This window comes from Trichosurus vulpecula, chromosome 5 (genome assembly GCF_011100635.1).
Source record: "Trichosurus vulpecula isolate mTriVul1 chromosome 5, mTriVul1.pri, whole genome shotgun sequence".
In the NCBI taxonomy this organism is placed as follows: Eukaryota; Metazoa; Chordata; class Mammalia; order Diprotodontia; family Phalangeridae; genus Trichosurus; species Trichosurus vulpecula.
In genome coordinates this window covers 298,339,474-298,357,886 of record NC_050577.1, presented here as the reverse complement: position 1 = coordinate 298,357,886, position 18,413 = coordinate 298,339,474, and the positions used below count along the sequence as shown (strand labels likewise).

The following is an 18,413-nucleotide window of genomic DNA, read 5'->3' as shown; positions in this document are numbered from 1 at the left end:
GACGGGCAGCTTCAGGAGCTGCAGGGAGATTTTTATTATATATTTTAAAAGAAAAGCAATCTGTCCACAAGAGACACATGCAGTTCCATGTGTGCAATCCCAATGTCTTCTATTTGGTATGTAAGTTCAGAACAAAAACTGAAAGTCAGTAGAGGAGATTGCTGGAGAAGCAGACTTGGGTCTGGTCAAGATAAAGGGAAAGAGTCCCTTTGTACAGACTCTCCCTGCAATTCCTCTTGCCCGGAATGTGCTCCCCTCACCTCTCTGGTTTGAATCCCCATCATCCTTCAGGGCTTAGCTGGCATTTGCCCTGGCTATGGGAGGGGCCCGTGTTGATTGCCCTCTCTTAGCCTCCTGCCCCACCCCCAGGGGAGGAGTGGAAGGAGGGAGCATGATGGGCACTGCCAGGGGTGTGCTGGCACTGCCAGGGGTGTGCTGGGACCAGCTCTGTGCCGGTAGCTGATTGTTTAATTGTCACCCACATGCTCTAAGTGGGGGCTTGAGTTACTGTTTGTTGATTGTCTAGATTTGGGAAAGTGATAGGCAAAATGTTAATAAAACAGAAGACACTTAAAAGTGTGGTCTGCATATTTTTTGGTAGACCTAGTGGTTAAACATTTACCAGCATGTGCCTGACTGAAGATCTGAGTTCAGATTCTGTCAATCACTTTCTAGCTGTGTGAGGCTGGGCAAGGCACTTAACCTCCCTGTGACTTGGTCTCCTCATCTCTAAATCGAGGGGATCAGATTCCCTGGACTCTGAGGTTGCTTCCAGATCTAAACGACCTCCTTCTCCTGAAATTTTGTCTAGCCTCTGGATTTATTTCTCTTTGTACTTGTACTCTCCCTCCCAGAGAAAGGCAGCTTCTTAGGACATGGCCTATTTCCTGGATATATTTCTATCCTTGACGACCAGCCCAGTGGCCTCTTGTTGCATGGGCCCTTAATGAATGCTTACTGAATAGAGCTGAATGAAATTGAAGTGGTCATCGTGGTGTAGCAGGAGGATGACGTGGGCCACAATGTGTAGGATGGAGAGCTTATACAAGGGAGGCAAAAGATCTGGAGATGATGACAAGTGTATGGGACAAATTGCCAGAGGAGTAGGGAGGGGAGGGGAGAGGGCCCAGCAGAGAGAGATTTGGGAAGTCAAAATGATAGGAATTGGCGCCTGACTGGACCCGGAGACAGAGAAGAGTCCAAGACTGACTAAGTGCAGCTTGGGATCCTGGACAGATGGTACTGCTGTTCACAGAGACACAAGTAGGGAGAGGGACAGATTTGGGGATCGAGGGAATCCGAGCTTTTCAGGAACCCAGTTTTTTACTTGATATCATGCAGCACCCTCAACGGAAAGCTCAGGCATTCAGGCACTTTTCACAGTGAAGCCTGCGGCAGCTGGAAACAGCACTGCCCTCCATAAGCCAAGGAGAAGCCCCCTGGCACCCTGGCCCAGCAGAAGCCCAGCCTGCGTTCTGGGACCTCACGGCTGCTTTTGACTTCTCTGGGCTCCTGAGCCGCCTGGGCCTCACACCATCCCTGGCCTTGGAGACTGCAAAGTCCATGGACTCCTGCGAAGATGGGTGGCCACTGAAGACAGTAAAAAAAAGATGCTGAAGACTGTTTGATTCAGGATCCTGCCCCTGCCTATAGCTTAGTTTGATAGCGGAAATTATCCTCTATTTCTACTTCTCCAGGCTGCTTCAACCACCAGCCAATTCCCCACAGAATATGTATTCCTGGGGTGGCTCAGATGACTCCATCATCACTTCAAGTTCCAGGAATGGCCCCAATTGTCATAACCACTTTGGCCATTAGGCACCTAATCATCTCACTGCTTTCCCAGAGTACAGTGATTGGCCATATGCCTAGACATGCTGGCATCTATCAAATCGGGTTTAAATTCCAGCTGAAAGAAAGGAGAATTATTGGTATGGAAATGACCTACCTAGTTTTCAACAATATTTATTATTGGGCAAAATGATTTCTTATTGATTGAGCACTTAGTATTATAAAAGATGTTATCTAACAAAGAAGATTTGACACATTAATTATTTCCTTCCATTTATAATTTACCTACATTAATATTATCTTAATTGTATTGTATGTTATATTTATAATTATGTTTGTAATTATATCCCCCCCTTGATCCATTTATAAACAAAAAAGAAAAATTGATCTATCTTGCTAGAGATTGAAAAAAGAAGCACCTTTTGCATGTAACATATAGCTCTATTTCTCTGGGAAAATGAAATCATTATCCTGGATTTACTTTGATCAAAAGAGGTGATAATATCCACATGCCCTGTGTCATGAGCTGGTTGGCAATGCTGTTTTCTTATCATCGTGTTTATAGACAATAAAGTTCAGCACTTCATGAGATCAGCGATTTCATTCCCAGTCACCATTGTAGTCACAGCATTCACATTTATGGAGTCCTTTAAGGTTTAGGAAGCATAGATATTTCACTTCCTACACGGGAAGTTATTGCAATAAGATGGTTTCCTAAGTCCAGAAGACTCATCATCTGGGAGCCAACTTTTCAGTCATGAGACTTTAAACTTACCCAGCTTGGTCCATGAACAGTAGGCCCACAGCCTTTCCATTTTGGTACAACCTGTTGGAGGTCACACTCTACTGACATAGAGAGTCAATCAATCAGCAAGTATTTATTAAGCACCTACTGTGTGCCAGGCACTGTGCTAGATGCTGCAGAACCCAGGGTCACTCCGAGGTCACTATAAAGCATCAGAGTTAGACTTTAGTGGAGGGGAAACCATATGCTATAATTAATATTGAATTGTATGTCCAAACAAAGTTTTCTCAAATTCTAAGGGAGCCGTGATTTCGTCAGAACAGAGGGCTCCTGAGAGCCCTTTTCCCACAATGCAGTTCAGCACCTCTGCTTAGTTTTACTAAACTGCCTGGGCTCAGAGAGCCAGTGTGTGTTGGAAGCAGGATTTGAATCCAGGTCTTCCAAATTCCAAGAACAGCTTGCTAGCTGCTATGCCACCCTCCCTCTCTTCCCAAAATATTTATAGGAAATATATAAAAAGGAAAATGTCTTACTTATTATAGTTTTTATCTATTATACTTGTAACCAAGAAAAAATTAAAAGGTTTGTTTGAAGTATATTCTTTACCTTCCATCTACCCGGGCTTGTATGTGCTAATTTATGTATGTGCTGGCTACCCTGTCACAGTGTAAGCTCCGTGAGGACACGGACTGTTTTTGTTTTTTCTTTATATTCTTAGGACTTAGCATGGTGTCTAGCACATAATAAGCATTTAATAAATGCTTTCTGGTTGATTGGTATTATTTAGCAGAAATGGTTAATGTCTATTTTAAATTAATACATTAAATATACACATTACAGCTAGGTCCTGATTATTTTAGGTAATGAATCCCCATGGACTGGTAGCATTATTTGAACTTGCACTATTCAAGATGTAAAGATGGTAATTGGTTCTAGTATTATGGAAATATGCAATGAAAATTCGAATGACGAGATTACTTCCTGTGATCCATTATTTGCACTAACTGTAATGAGCACTTAAATCTCTTTCCTATGTTTCTTTGCCTCCAACAAGAAGCTGTTCTGTGTATACTTGGTCTAGTTTAACTGTTCTTCCCATCTTTGCTTTATTTGGGTCTCTTTCTACTTCTTCCTGGAACACATTAGAGTATGTGATGTAAGAGGCCAAATATGGTGAATACAATGTCATTGAGGAAGAAGAAGAGTTCTTGATGGAAATCATGACAGATCTTTTCCATTTTTTGTTTGCTTATTGTCCTGTTTTCATTCTTAAATGCCCTTGGGCTTAATTGGGTCTGTTGAAATGCTTTTTCTCAACTTTTGTCTTCTACTCTTTCTTCCTATTTTATGAGGCAGTGCCATGCATAATCTTTCTCTATCCTGCACTGTAAAATTTTACAAATGAGTTTACATTCCAGATTAGTATTGCCCTTGGCTGCTATATCTCTCCACTTGGCAAGAAGATCAAGTATTTGCTGGCTGAGGTGGTTTCTGGGTTCTCTTGGTCTCTTCACTGTAGCAATTGTTTTAAATTGTTTAAACTGTTCTTTTATTCATTCTCCTCCCCCTTTCGGAGGAGGGGGAGGCATCAATAGCTTGTTTGTACTGGCCAGATTGGAGTTGTTTCAGCTGCATGACATAGCTTTTTATTTTTGTTCCTTTTCCTAATTGATATTGATTTTGCTCTAACAACTCGATTGTCTGCTTGTACACAGACAGATGATTTGGAAAGGCCTCCCACATCAGCAACTAGCCGTTACCTGTCAGAATATACAGCTTCATTTTTTGTTGTGCTATTTGGTGCTTGCCCAGGGCCTTCTGGCTTTCTTCAAGAAACTATTCCTAGTCTATAGGCGCAAGGCTTCTGAGCCCACCAGCATTAATTATGTTACTAGTTTACAGTTGTGGGCTGACAAGCATATTTGATTCAAATGGAAAAGATATTTTAAAGGCTGACCGGACAGTCTGGTAGACGGGAATGTAAAGAGGGATTAAACTACTGTAACCTGAAGGCAGTAGGAAGAGAGAGGAGAGTGGATTCCAGCGGTAAGTTCTGATAGAACTTGGCAATGGGTTTGATATAAGGGGTGAGAAAGAAGGATGAGTCAGAGATTCCTGTGAGGGTTCAAGCCTGGGTGAGTGGGACAACAGAAATAGGGACAAAAATGTCTCAGGAAGAAGATACTTAGTTCAGTTGTGGACAGTCATTTGTTCATTCAAAAAACTTGGAAGTGCCTAGTATGCTCCATGGTGCTGGGAATGGAGAACTGAAGGTCAAGCAGCCTCTGCCCTCAAGGAGAAACACCAACACCGGCAAGCACAAGGAAGCACAAACCACAGCCAGAGGAATTTCTGGAGGCTCAAGGGATCGGGGAGATCTAGCATAGGAGGGGCCCCTGGAGCTGAGCTGTGAAGGAGACCAGGGAAATGGTCAGGTGCCAAGTAATGGGCCAGAAACCTGGAGTGACTGGGGCCAGATGGTGAAGGACCTTGTCTCCACAGAAATTTTGAGAGAGAAAGTTTCAAGTTCAATCAATTTATTAGCTAGGCTAGCAGTAACCAATAAATAGGGTCAATGGCCTCTCTTGATGACCAAAGACTGGGAATGAGGGCCGACAGGGGTTTTTAAGCTTAGATGTGTCTTCCTTCTGATTGGCCTGACAGGACATTATAGGGACCTCTCCTGGCAAAGGAGAGGCAGTCCCAACTGGGAGACATTTTCATGAGGACATGGGTTAAGAGTTCTTAGTTCCTCCCTATTACTTCATCACTGGGGGTGGGGGCAGGACTAAGGAGGTTAGGATTAGTCTGCAACTGGGAAAAGTGGGATGGCCTTCAGATGTGGCTGATTATGCTTGTTCTGACACTTCAGGAATGCTAATTGTTCTGTGAGACCCAGACAGAAGCTAGGGTTCCACCGAGGAGAGGCCCAGCCCAAGCTGGTTAAAGAGCAGATGCCTTGTGGGCTGGGAGTGATCACTGATCAGACCCTTTAAGAATCACCTGCCCTTCAGAAGTGGGCTCTGACCAAAATGAGCAAAAGGATGGAGCCCAGAGTAATACTGGTTATTAAATAATAGAAAGTAATGTGAATTTTCCTCAGCCTTAGAGGCCAAATGAAAGAGTTTGTATTTTGTTTTGGAGGCAAGAGGCAGCCCCCAAGGCTTCTTAGCCAGGAAAGTTATTTCGTCAGCTCTGTGTTAGAGGATGTTCCATTTGGCAGCTGCCTGGACGTCTGGCCAGCTGATAGTGGAACTCCAGGAAGAATTCAGGTCTGGAGATCCATAGAATTGGGAATGATCTCAATGGAGAAAGAATTGAAACCATGAGGGGCGGAGGGGAGATGGGTAAGGGAGTGAGGACAGATTCTTGACAAGAAGGAGGAAGCTGAGGAAGTGTGGCTGGAGGGCCGGCACTGGTATCTTTGACTGCCAGTTACGTAGGCAGGTTCTCTTTCACACAGGCGTTTTTAAGCCAATGAAAGATACATTTCAGCTTTTATCTCCTGTCCTGCTTGCCAGCTCTCTGCTTTGTAATCTGTAATAGGATACCATTTGTCTTACTCATAGAAGAATTGGTCACAGCAAGAGCTCTGTCGGAATATAACACCTATTATTAGAATCACAATATGATGGCAGGTAAAATAGCACACCCTCATTATAGTACCTGAAACAAGGCAGTGGAAACATTACAGAGAAATGAAAAAGGCACCACCATATTATTTTCATACCTTATAAGCAAGTTTCTTTAATCAAATTCAAAACTGAACTTCTTTCCCAACTACCCTCATCATGTTCCTTAATCAAGCATCTGTAAAATAAGGAGATTGGATCAGATATTCCCTAAGATGCTAATGGAATTTTTAAATTCTATTAGCGATCAATCAACCAATGAGAATGAGCATTTATTAAGCACCTACTATGTACAGTGCTGGGCATTGTGCTGGGTTTGGGGGATAAAAAGACAAAAAATGAAAAAAGTCTCTGCTCTCTGATGTCTCTTTTATGCATCATTTTACTTACATGTTGTTTCCCTCGTAAGAATGTGAGCTTCTTGAGGGCAGGGATCATTTTGCTTTTCTTTGAATCTTAGCTGTTCATACAGTGACTGACTGTTTCAACAATCCAGCTGGCAGCTTCTGTGGGGGTGTAAGATCCACCCACAGCCAGCACCCAGAAAGCTGCCAACAGCGCAGGTTCTTCTGATCTGCTTAATTAAGGAAAGCAAGGTGAAGGGGTTGACAGGCTTACTTTTAATTCAGCATTGAAATATCATTCAGTTAGTTCAGGGGAAAAAGCCAGCACCCTGAACTTCAAAACAAAATGCAAACAAATTACAAACATCAACAGACTTTGTCTGATTCAAGTCCCAACACCCAGTTACCAGAGTTCAACAAAGTTTCAGCATCTGGGTTTACAAGCTGGAGGGCTCCTTAGCTACAGCTGCCCGGAGTCTCCTCATCAACACCATCTCCAGAGCCCCACACAAATGGCTCTGTCCTCCCTTCTTATAGGGCTTCAGACATCAAACATCATCTGAATCACCAGAGCTCAGGCTCTGGTGATTGGTTCTTGAGTTGGCCCCTCCCCTTAGGACCCTGGGAGGTTCACATCCACATGGATTATGTTAACACCTAATGGGGTTTGGGCCTGGGGCTTAGCAGCTAGTAAAGCTCACTGAGATAAATTGAGTCACTCAAAGAAAACAAAGGCCATTCTGGTTACACCGGAGGCATATTAAGCATTTAATGTTTGTTTGTTCACTGATTGCTAAAGGTATAGACAAGATCACATACAAAGTAGATCCAAGGTAATCTTAGTGGGGATGGCATTAGCCAGTGAGACCAAGAAGACTGTCCTGCAGATGGTGGTTCTTGAACTTAGTCTGGAAGGAAAACAGGGATTGTAGGATGTGGAGGTGAGAGGGAGAGCGTTCATGCATGGAGCACTGCCAGTGCAATGGCTGGGAGGTGGGAGATGGAGCCAAGTAGGCCAGTGCAGTTGTACCACAGAGTGAGAAGACCAGAAAGGGAGGAAGGGCTTTAAATACAAACAGAGGAGTTTATACTGGATTGTAGAAATAGGAGGAAGCCAGTGGCGAGGGTAGAGGATGTCAAGGTCAGGCCTGGGCTTTAGGAAGATGGCTTGTCAGCTGGGTGGAGGATAGATTGGATCAGGGTGAAACTAGAGAGAAGGAGACCAATCACAAGCTCCAGGTGATGAGGATGGTGGCTGTGGGAGTGGAGAGAAAGGGATGGATACAAGAGATGCTGCTGAGAGAAAAATGCAATATCTGTTGACTGCTTGTAGATGAGAGTGTGAATGGTGGAAGGGGTGGTGGTGAGAGTGTGAGGAGCTGAGAGTGACCCTGAATGCTGAGAGGATGGGGCTGCCATGGATGGTCACAGGGAAATGCAGAAGAGGGTTGAGTTTGGGGGGAAAGAGGACAAGTTCTGTTTGACATGTGGGGAGTTTGAGATGATGAGAAACCCAGTTTGAAATGGCCAACAGGCAGTTGGTGATGCAAGAGTGGTGCTCAGAAGAAAGACTAGGGCTGTCATTGGCATAAAGATGGCAACTGAACCCATGGGGGCTGAAGAGGTAGATAAAAAAGAAGGCCCAGGCAGATGATTCCTTTCTTAGCAGTGTCTGTACTTTTACTTAAATTCATTTTACTGTGTGCAGAGCCCTGTGTCAGGCACCGGGGAGAGACAAAGACACCAACCTTCTTTACTCGTAGGACTGAGCATCTAGGTGGGTAGATAAGAAACTTATAGAACTATAATATACATTATTTTGTGAGTCATCAAGTTCAGTAAATATTCATTAAGTGGTATGGTTATGTGCCAGGCACTGTGCTAAGCACTGGGGAGAGAAAGACAGAAATGAAACAGTGTCTGCCCTCAAGGGGCTTCCATTCTACTGGTAAGTACTTTAGAAAGTTGTAAATCTTAGTGTAAGTGAGCTCCCAGGGGGAAGGTAGTGGCTGAAAAGGAAGATTCCACGGAGAAATTGCCACATATATGAGCATCAGGAGGAGAGGAAATTCTAGGCACAGAGAATAGCTTGTGTAAAGGCATGACATTAGGAAATTGCCAGACACGTATACACTGTGCGCCTACACTGTGAGGGTGCTAGTCAGTCTAGTCTGGCTGGTGTACAGAGGACCTAGATGGGAGTCATTGGAAATAAGACTGGAAAGGTAAGATGCTGTCTGATTGTGGAGAGCTTTGAATGTCAGGAAAGAGGAGTCTGGACACTATTCAGTAGGGCAACAGGAGAGGGAACATTAAACCTCAGTTATAGTAATAGTCTTGGGTTTCCTCACTTCTAGAATCTTCCTGCCTCAGTTTTTCCTTTACAAAAAGGCTACAGAAAGTCTTCCTCACAAACTGCATTATCATGTTGCTCCTCTGCTTAAGCCCCCTGCCCCCAAGTCTCCAGTGGCTCTTTCTTGCCTCTCCACATTAATCCAAACTCCTCAGCCACCAGCCAAGAGCTTCTGCCAGCTGGATTCCCTTCCTCTCCAAACTGACCTGATCTCCCCCTTTACTCAGTCTCCGGCCAGCCCAGCCACTCTGCTTGTCATTTAGGGTCTGTAACCCCCTAAGTCCCGTCTCTGTGCCTTGCTCACCTGAAATGCCCTTTCTGCCAGGCTGTTCATCCACTGATAGGTTTTAGGTGAATCAGCTCCTTCAGGAAGTCTTCTCTACTAAATTCCATCCTACTGTGATCATTTGGTCCTTATTTCCATAGTGCTTGTGTATCCGATTTGTCCCAGATGATCATGGGATCATGTTATTTCAATCTCCGAGGCCAAACTGTAAGGTTAGCACCTGCGTCTTTTGTTGCTTGTAGACCCCACCTCTTACAGTCTTCTTCTGATGTCTCATTGTGCTGAGAAAACACCCCTGAGTTCCCAGCCTGAGGATGGACCATAGTATCACAGACTCAGAGGCCATTCCTCCCAACCTCCTTCTTTTACAGGTGCAGGAGCTGAGGCCCAAGGTGACACGGGTCCAAAGTGGCAAAGTTGGGATTTGAACCCCTGGCTTCTCCAAATCTGTCATTCTTTCCCATTCTGGAAGGCTGTGAATGGAGGTCCTTAACAAGCTAGGAAGGCTGAGTAGGAGTCTAACTGAGACTGTGTTTGACCAATAATATGCACTGGAGGCTTTTCTCAAGGTCTTTCAGTACTTATGGGATACTGGTGAAATACTCGGCCTGTCCACCTGCTGTCCTTTGCCCAGACCCTCCCTGTCTGGTCATGTGCATCCTGGCCCCTCACCAATGGTGTCCAGTCCTTCTTTCATACAGTATTCTATAGACTGTGTATAGTTACCAAGCATCTTTTTGTTGAGATTTGGGCCACAGTAGATAGAGTGCTGGGCCTCGAGTCAGAAGGACCTGAGTTCAAATGTGGCCTCAGACACTTACTAGCTGTGTGACCCTGGACATATTGGTCTCTGTTTGCCTTAGTTTCCTCATCTGTAAAATGGAGCTGATAATAGCACCTACTTGCCAGGGTTGTTGTGCTCAAATGAGATAGATGATAATTGTGTCATGTGCTTAGCGCAGTGCCTGGCACATAGTAAATTCTAGATCAATGTTAGCTATCATTAACAGATAATAGATAATATCTATGATAGGCTGCCATATCCAGCAGCACTGCCAGTAGAATATTGGTATTGACCTACTGTTGTCAGCAGGGACAAGTTTAATATTCTGGAGGTTCCCCAAAACCATCCTGCCCTCACTCCTCTTCCTCTTCCTGTTCCACTTGGGGGCTGCCTCTTGTTCATCTGCACCCTGACTGGGCCATATCTGGAGAAGCCTTACTTTTACCCCATTATTCAGAATGAGGAAGTGTCAGCTGTCAAGAAAAATCATTTGTTCGGCATTCACACAGTGCCAGACATTTACAATAAGTGAATTCATCTGGGATTGCTATGGAATGATGGACAGCACACACCCAACGACAGGCTGACTTTTGGTTTCAGTGGGTGACCTTGTCCACTTGACTCTAGAGTCTTGCCCTTCAGTGTTTCGTGAGGCCTACCTTGGACCTCCCCCAGTCAGCCCTCCTAGTTTCTTTAACTCCACCTCTCAGAAACCCATCTCTTTTCTTATCAGGTGTATGGAATTATATGAATGTCTTGGCATTTGGATTGATGGGAAGGATTGGCTTGAGAAGTGATGACAAAGGCCAATGATTCATATACAAATAGACATTCCTAGGCCAGGCTCGCCTAGAATTTCAGTTCTCTTACAGGTGTGTGTTTAGTTGGAATAAATATCTCATTTTCCCCTTTCCTCTAGAAAATGAACTTTTTTCATCAAGCCTGATTGCTTGATAGGGATATGTGTTGACCCATTCATTCTCCTTCCTGCATCTTTGAGGGGCAGCCATCTCCCTTCCTATCCTCCCATTTCTAATGTTTATGTTACCAGTGATAAAATGACTCTGAGAGGTAGGGGGGAGAGGTAGATCTGACCTGCGGTGTCAGACTCAGTGCTGATTCCCATGGACATGATGCTCTTTTGTGATAATATGTGGGAAAAGATGACATCTGCTCGGTGGTTTTTAAAATTCGTTTTGTTTTTTAGCATATGGAGAGGGTTGTCTGTAGTCTGGAGTTTCTATCTGGAGGTAGGGAAGTGTGTGGTAGCCCAACAGGCATATTTCCTTCAATGGTATTTTGCAGAAGTGAATTTGTGAGGGACCGAGAATATAGTAGTTTGAAAGTGGGTCAGGAGAAGCAGTGGCAGGGAGGTGGTGAAGGGAAAACACTCAGGAGGCCAGTCATGTGACCTTGTCCTGCCTCATAACTACAGGGAGAAGGCAATGCCAAATAACCGGTGCTTTCCCTCTAACTGTGGTGTACTGGAGCCCAAGATGTGAAAGTATTGACCTCACAGAGCCATCCAACCTAAGAGTCAAAAAGGACCCTTTTGTGTCATGGACCCCTCTGGGGCAGTCTGGTGAAGCTTAGGGAGCCCTTCTCAGGAGGTTTCTAAATGCCTAAAATAAAAGACATAGGATGCAAAAGAAACATGCTATATTAATTTAGTTATCACAATATTTTTTTAAAAACTAAGTGGATGGACCCCAGATGAAGAGCCTCTCACCTAGTCTAATTGTACTTGACCAAACTTCACTTCTCCAGCCTCCCCCCAAGTTCTCTTCCAGCCAGTGCTTGAAGATCTCCAGTGAGGGTGAAGCAGCCTCTCCCAAAGGCTTTGCATGCCGCGTTGGGAAGTTTTCATTGCTGGGAGGTTTCCCTTTCAATAAATCAATAAACACTTATTCAATGTCTCAGACAAAAAGGAAAGCATCCCAGCACCCATCGAGGAACTGACATTGGCCTGTACCCCCTACAGTTCCTACCCATAGTCCCTGGTTCTGCCCTTTGGGACCGGGCATCTGAGGCCCCTGCAGCTCTCCCATGTAGCTGATAAACACCCTGCTTCTATATGCACACCAGCATTTCTCTGGCTTTCCTAAACCTGAGTGAGCACAGGGCTCCAGAAGTAACCTGGCAAGGACAGAGTAGATTGCAAGCTCCTGGAGGGCAGGGACCATCTTTGGCCTCTTTTTGTATCCTCAGGGCTTAGCACAGGGCCTAGCTGGTAGGGGCTTAATGAATGTTGATTGATTGATGACAAGGCTTGTTCTTGACACAGCTTCTCTTCGTTACCATGGCGGATATATTTGTGGGTGTCGTGCCACGCTGTTGACTTAAGTTCACTAGAATTCCCAGATCTCTTTCATGGTACCTGGGATCTAGTTACACATCCCTTGGCTTGGGTTGGTGAAGCTAGCTTTTGGAACCCGTGTAGGATTCTTCATATGGCCTCATTCAGTTTCATTTGATTAGTTTTAACCCAATGGTCCACCCTGTTAAGTTATTTTTTGATCTTGACTTTGCCATTTCATGCTGAATGATAAGTCATTAGAGAAGATCCTCCATATTACAGTGTAAGCTCAGCAGGTATGTGTCGAGCTCCCTGCCCCCTTTTGCAGACTCTCCCACTTGGAGACTGATAACTGGAAATTCCTAAGACAAAGGATAGGAAATAACTGCTCCCCCCCCTGGAGAAACTTAACCCTGTCCAGGTCTTAGGAATGAGGCAGGGGGAGGGTGGCTCCCCTCTCTGGAGGGAAAAACTTTCTTTGTTCAGCGTCCTATAAAACCTATGAAAGTCACCATGTGGAACACTCACATTGGAACCTCACCCATGGGGAAGATGCTTCACCCGGGGTTACATTCAGAAGGGACTCACCAAAGTGACTGTAAAAGACAGGGTTCTCCAGCTTAGGAAAAGCTTTGGTGTAGGTGGTGAATGTATGTTATATGTGTGTCTTTTTGTCGGTATCGCTGCATTTGTGGATGCCTCTGTGTGCATCTCTGTCTCTGCCTTGGTCACTCCGTTAACTGCGTTTGTTAGGAATTGTTGTGATTAATGTGGTTGTGGGTTTGATAGAGTATCTTCCCTGTCTTTCAATAAAAACCTTATTCTTTGAGAGTGTGCCTTATTACCAGGATGAATCCAAATCTGAACCTAACTTAGCTTAATCGAACGCATGCATTGAAATAGTCATTCCATGTTGTGAGCTGGCTCGCTTGGAAAGCTTATTTGCCCTTTGGACCATGTCATATGCACAGCGATGAGCTTGCCACCTATGCCTTCCTCAAAGTCATTGATATGTAACAGGGACCTGGCCAATGGAGTGCCATCCACCAAGCATGCCCAGCATGCTGTGCCTGCCACCAGCCCATGAAGATAAGTCTGGGGGAGCTTGCTTCCAGAAAGATATGATGGCATATGATTGAAGGACCCTGCCCCTTGATTTGGAGCTAGTTACAGACATTCTCTTAGTCCAGTATGCTAGTATGTAGTAAAGAGGTGGATTGTTGATTGGCTGCTGAGCCAGAACTGCATCATGAGTCTCTGTCTCTTGCCTTTTCTGGAAGTGAGGTCTTCGCAAGATCACCCACAGTGGGTCAGCATTGCTCCTGCACCTTCCTTCAGTGCCTTCCATGGAGTTCATCCAAGTGGGGCCGGTGAGTTATCCTAAGTAAGAGCTCCTCAGTTCTGCCTGACTCATTCTCACTGAGAACCATTTGGTTATATCCTTTTCAATCCAAAGATAATTTTCCTTAGAAGAGCAAACAAATACATCAGAGTGGAGTGGCATTGTCCCCATTGTCCCCATCTTGTGCATTGTGAGCAGCAGTTCTACTCTTCCTTTGACCTTTTTCTTGCCCTTTATTACTACTAAGACAAACAAAACCCTTTTTGTCTCTGTAGCATTTGTGGCCACTCTTAGCTCCCATGGGATTGAGGTAAGGTTTTATATTCATTTTAAGTTAGCAGCTCTTAGAAACCTGAATTTCTTGTGCATCCACATTGGTCTTTCAAGCACTCCCTCTTCATTCTCATCAGCATCACTGTCTTTAGAATTTTATTTGTGAGAGCTTCCCATCCCATTTGGGTCACCTTCCACTGAACACTTTGAAATCTGCCTTCTCAGGATTAGGGATGCACATCAGACCGTTCACAGCTTTCCTGCCCTGTGTGATTGAGTGCTCCCTTCCCCCCAAAGCTCCTGTAGTCTTTACTTCATCATTAGGTTTTTCCTTGTTTTTAAGGATAATGTTTAGAATGCTGTTCCTCTCATTGCTTCTTTCACTTTTTGAAAGACGAAATTGTCATTATGGCAAGTCACATATCTATTAGTTTCTCTTCTTTTGGCGGAGAGAGAACACCAGCACATGTTTAAATAGTTGAAATCTCCCATCACTACGATATCATGCTTCCATGCTAGTTTTGTGATCTGTCTTCCAAAGTCTTCATCTACTGCCTCCTTCTGTCCAGGTGGTCTGTATTATAGCTTTACAACCATATTGTTTCTCTGCTGATTCTCATCCAAATGCCCTCCATGAAGTTTCTACCCTCAGAATCCTTAATTTGCTCATGAGTCTCATAATATTCAATGCTACTCCATTCCCTTTCATCTGTTCTGCTTCTTTTGAATATGGTATATTCTTCCAGAGCCAAATTCTCCTCATGAATTCCATTCTGCCAAGTTGTTGTGATATCTCGGAAATCGAGTTTGCCTCTTTGCATTCAGATCTCTAGTCCACTCTGTTCATTAGCCATGATTTGTGCTTTTGTATACCAATCTCTGAGATCATGGCTTTTGTTTCTTGGATATTGTCTCCTGTGAATTATAGCAGGTCCTCTCTCTCTCCTATTCTTCCCGCCCTGTTGTACCTGCTGTTCTCTGGGGTTTGATGCAGCCATTCACTACCCAAATCGGGCTTTCTCTTCAGAATCTCCAGCCTTCAGCTGGTTTGGACCCTAGCTCGGCCACTGATGGAAAGGTGTCCATTCATTTTTCTGGGTTTCAGTATTCCTACTGGTGAAGTGACAGGGTTCTATGTATTCAAGAATAACTTGAAAAACAAAGTGACAGGAGGCAGAAGTGGAAGGTAGAAATAACCATTTATATAATGATCTGAGAAATTAGATATGTTACTAAATGGGAGAGAATACTCCATTTAGGGCAATAGAATTATCCTTATTATGATAAGAAATAGAGCATAGCAGCTTTCATTTTCAAATCATAATTCCTGTTTGTTTTTTTACAGATGCCATGCCTGCTCCTTTGGAAAAAAGTCCATCTCTGCATACAAATCTGAGCTCGGGCAAAAGGCTAGACAGCTTTGGCATCGACCAACTCGATTTATCAAATCTTGCACTGGAAAACAACATGCAACAATCTCTAGAGTGTCATTCCCCTCAGAAAAATTGTGATGCCTTGGGAACTGTGCAGGGCCTCTGGCCATCGGGGAGAGAAGAGGCTGTCAATACCAACATAAGGGTGTCAAAGTCTGATCCTTTCTTCCATAGATCTCAGGCTTTTTTCCATAGATCCCAGGCTTCCGTAGAGACCCTTTATGTGTCTCCCTCCTTCAAAACCTTTGAACCTTTGAAGGAGAGTTTAATTAGCAAGGAGTACCCAGAACCAACACAGAACCTGTCCAAACAATTTTCTGAGACTAATATGACACCTTTGCCAAATCGCAGCTCCAACAGCGTTAAGATGGATGGTATGGACCTCAACCCTTTTGCAAGACACGGTAAGTCTAATCAGCACAGACATACATGCATCTCTCTGCTCTCTCTTTCTCTCTCCTTTACTTTAACCTTTCTCTGTAGCCCACATCAACTTGGTTTCTTCCTTCTTTCTCCTTTTCTCTTAGTATATACCTGCCATTTTCATCTGAGAAATTGGCCCTTTGCACTCAGGTACTAAAACACATTGATTGTGGGCTACAGCACTTAGGGGGGAAGGCATCACCACAGGTTGAGAGGCATAGCAGTGTGGAACAAATTAGGAAGAAATCAGTATTAAGAAAAGCTTTCTGTTAGACATTTTCTTAGATGCTACTAGATGTCCAAGAAAGAATTGGTATTTTTGTGTTTGTGTTTTTAAAAGAATTACTATGTACAGATTGCATGAGAGCAGGTCTCTTCCTTTCTCTCCTTTCGAAAAAACGTAGAGGAAGGTAGCAATATGGTCTGGGCTAAATGAGAGCAAGCCAGGGCCAGAGCCAGATTCCAGGCCTTTGGCCGTCCACTATTTATACTTTTCATTATATGATTATGTTTTATTCCTATAATGAAATTAGCACCAGTACAGTTTGTTTGCTCATGTGGTTTTCTCAGTAGCAGTTGTGTTGATTTTTAGGTGTAAGTCAGGTGTAATAATGCTTGCCAACTGATGTTAATATAAAGCTTTTAAATGGCTTGAACATGCACCTAAAGTAAATAGAAATACTGAAAGTTGCTACATCAAGGATGAAGAAATCTGCATACTATATTAGGAAGGCAGAATTTATGATTTCAAAGAGAATCTCATATGTGCCTAAAAGGTCCGGAACCGCAGGATATAAGGAATTCTCTAGGCAGAAGGCAGGAGAACTAAAGCATGTATTTACACTCCACAATAACAAGCCCACAAACCAGCGTCCCCATTTTGATATTTTCATCAAAAGCTTCCAGGCCCAATAAGTCCGCCATACAAGGGTAAACAGGAGGCCACAGAGAAGCGAGATGATATAAGGCAAAATCTTTTACATGCTTCCCCTCTACGGTAAGAAGATTACCCACTAGCCTCTAGTCAGCTCTGCTACCGGCAGCTCAGCTTCGGCTGAAGGCGTCTCTGGCTCCAACCGGAAAAGGAAAGGAGGATCTTCAAGCTGTCCTCTCCCCTCTTATAGAGTTTTTGACATCATCAAGCGCCACCTGAATGACCAGGGCCGATTGGTTCTTGACTTGGCCCCTCCCCCTAGCGTAGACCACGTTAACACACTTCCCCTCAGCCAGCCCCACGACTCATCACACAGGAAGCTCTCCGATCCCTGGCATGGTCGCTGGGCCTCCTGCCCCGGAAGAGCAAGCCCCAGCGTCCAGGGAAGCTCAACGAGGCAAGCTGAGTCATTCAAAGAAAACAAAGTCCATTCTGGCTACACATACGTATGGCAAGGTCAGTCAATGGAAAAGTCTGATCCCCATCACCCTTTCTGGGATGACTGGAATTGAACCAGAATAATGGTGAAATGGGGGTGGAGGTTTATGGACAGTTCAGCTTTTCTGCTGCTGTGGAGACATGAGGGCCTCCTGCAGAGCTCCCAGGCAGGACTGGCCTGGGGATTCTGGCAGTGGGCCTAGATTTGTTTCATAGAGACTGTAGAAAAGCAAAGGGAGATAATTTGGGGGTGACTGTCAGCTTGGTATATATTTGACTCTAGAAATCTGGGAGGAGAGGGTTCTTTAAAACTGATTAGAATAAATATTTCTGTTATTGGAGTCCTCTTTTGTTTATCCAACAAGGATTTTTAAGTGCCTGTGACTGAATGGGGCAAATACTGTGCTAGTCCTGCGGAGATGAAGATAAAAAAAACCAAACAGTCCCTCTCTTTAAGGAATTCATTCACAAGAGCACAGAATATTAAATATAAAACATATGCAAAGTAATTTCCACGGCAATGAACGGCACAGAGCTAGACTTCAGGAAGGGGGTGGCACTTAGTTTGACGGAGATAGGAGGGAGAGCATACTAGGCATGCGGGCCAGCCTGGGTAAAGGAATGTAGATGGGAGGTGGAATGTTGTGTAGGGAAGCCCTTGAACTATTGTTAAACTGAAAATCCTTACAATGTCCTTGCTCTTTTCAGCTCCACTTCTGTACCTTGGGTGTGGGTAAGTTAGGGCTTCTGAACCTACTTTTTGTCATGGACTGCTTTGGAAGTCTGGGGGAGCCTATGGACCTTGCTCAATAAAATACATAGGATTCTAGAGGAAACCAATTATATTGCAATAAAAATGCAATTTTTTCCCTTCCAAGTTCATGGTCCCTGTGAAATCTATCCACAAATCCCTGCAGGATTAGAGTTACGAGCCCCTGTTAAGAAACTCTGGTTGGGGGAGAGACAGAGAGAGAGAGAGAAAGAGAGAGAGAGAGAGAGACAGAGAGACAGAGAGAGACAGAGAGACAGAGACAGAGAGAGAGAGACAGAGACAGAGAGAGAGAGACAGAGACAGAGAGGGAATAGGATTTATTAAAAGTTTATTCTAGGCACTGTGCTAACAAGCAAATAGAAGAGGGACCCTATCCTTAGGAAGATTCCATTCTAGTAGAAGAAAAGACACCAAAGGGAGCAGAAAAGGTTGGGGGAGGAGGGTCTAGGTTTGAAGAGGAGGCTTCAGAAGAACTCACCAGTCTGAAGAAACTGATGGGATGGAGGCATTGCCAGTGCGAAAAGGCAGTCCCTTGGTGGGTAGAGGTGAAGAAGTGGTTGGGGGCAT

At 44.3% G+C, this 18,413-nt stretch overlaps 1 protein-coding gene across 1 annotated transcript in view; it reads left to right on the top strand.

Annotated features, from left to right (window-relative positions):
• ENTHD1 (ENTH domain containing 1) overlaps positions 1–18,413 on the top strand; it is a 118,543-nt gene that overhangs the window by 83,893 nt on the left and 16,237 nt on the right. Inside the window, exon 5 of the mRNA XM_036761031.1 lies at positions 15,192–15,683. Within this exon, the coding sequence (XP_036616926.1) occupies positions 15,192–15,683 (492 nt within the window). The remainder of the gene's footprint in view (positions 1–15,191; positions 15,684–18,413) is intronic.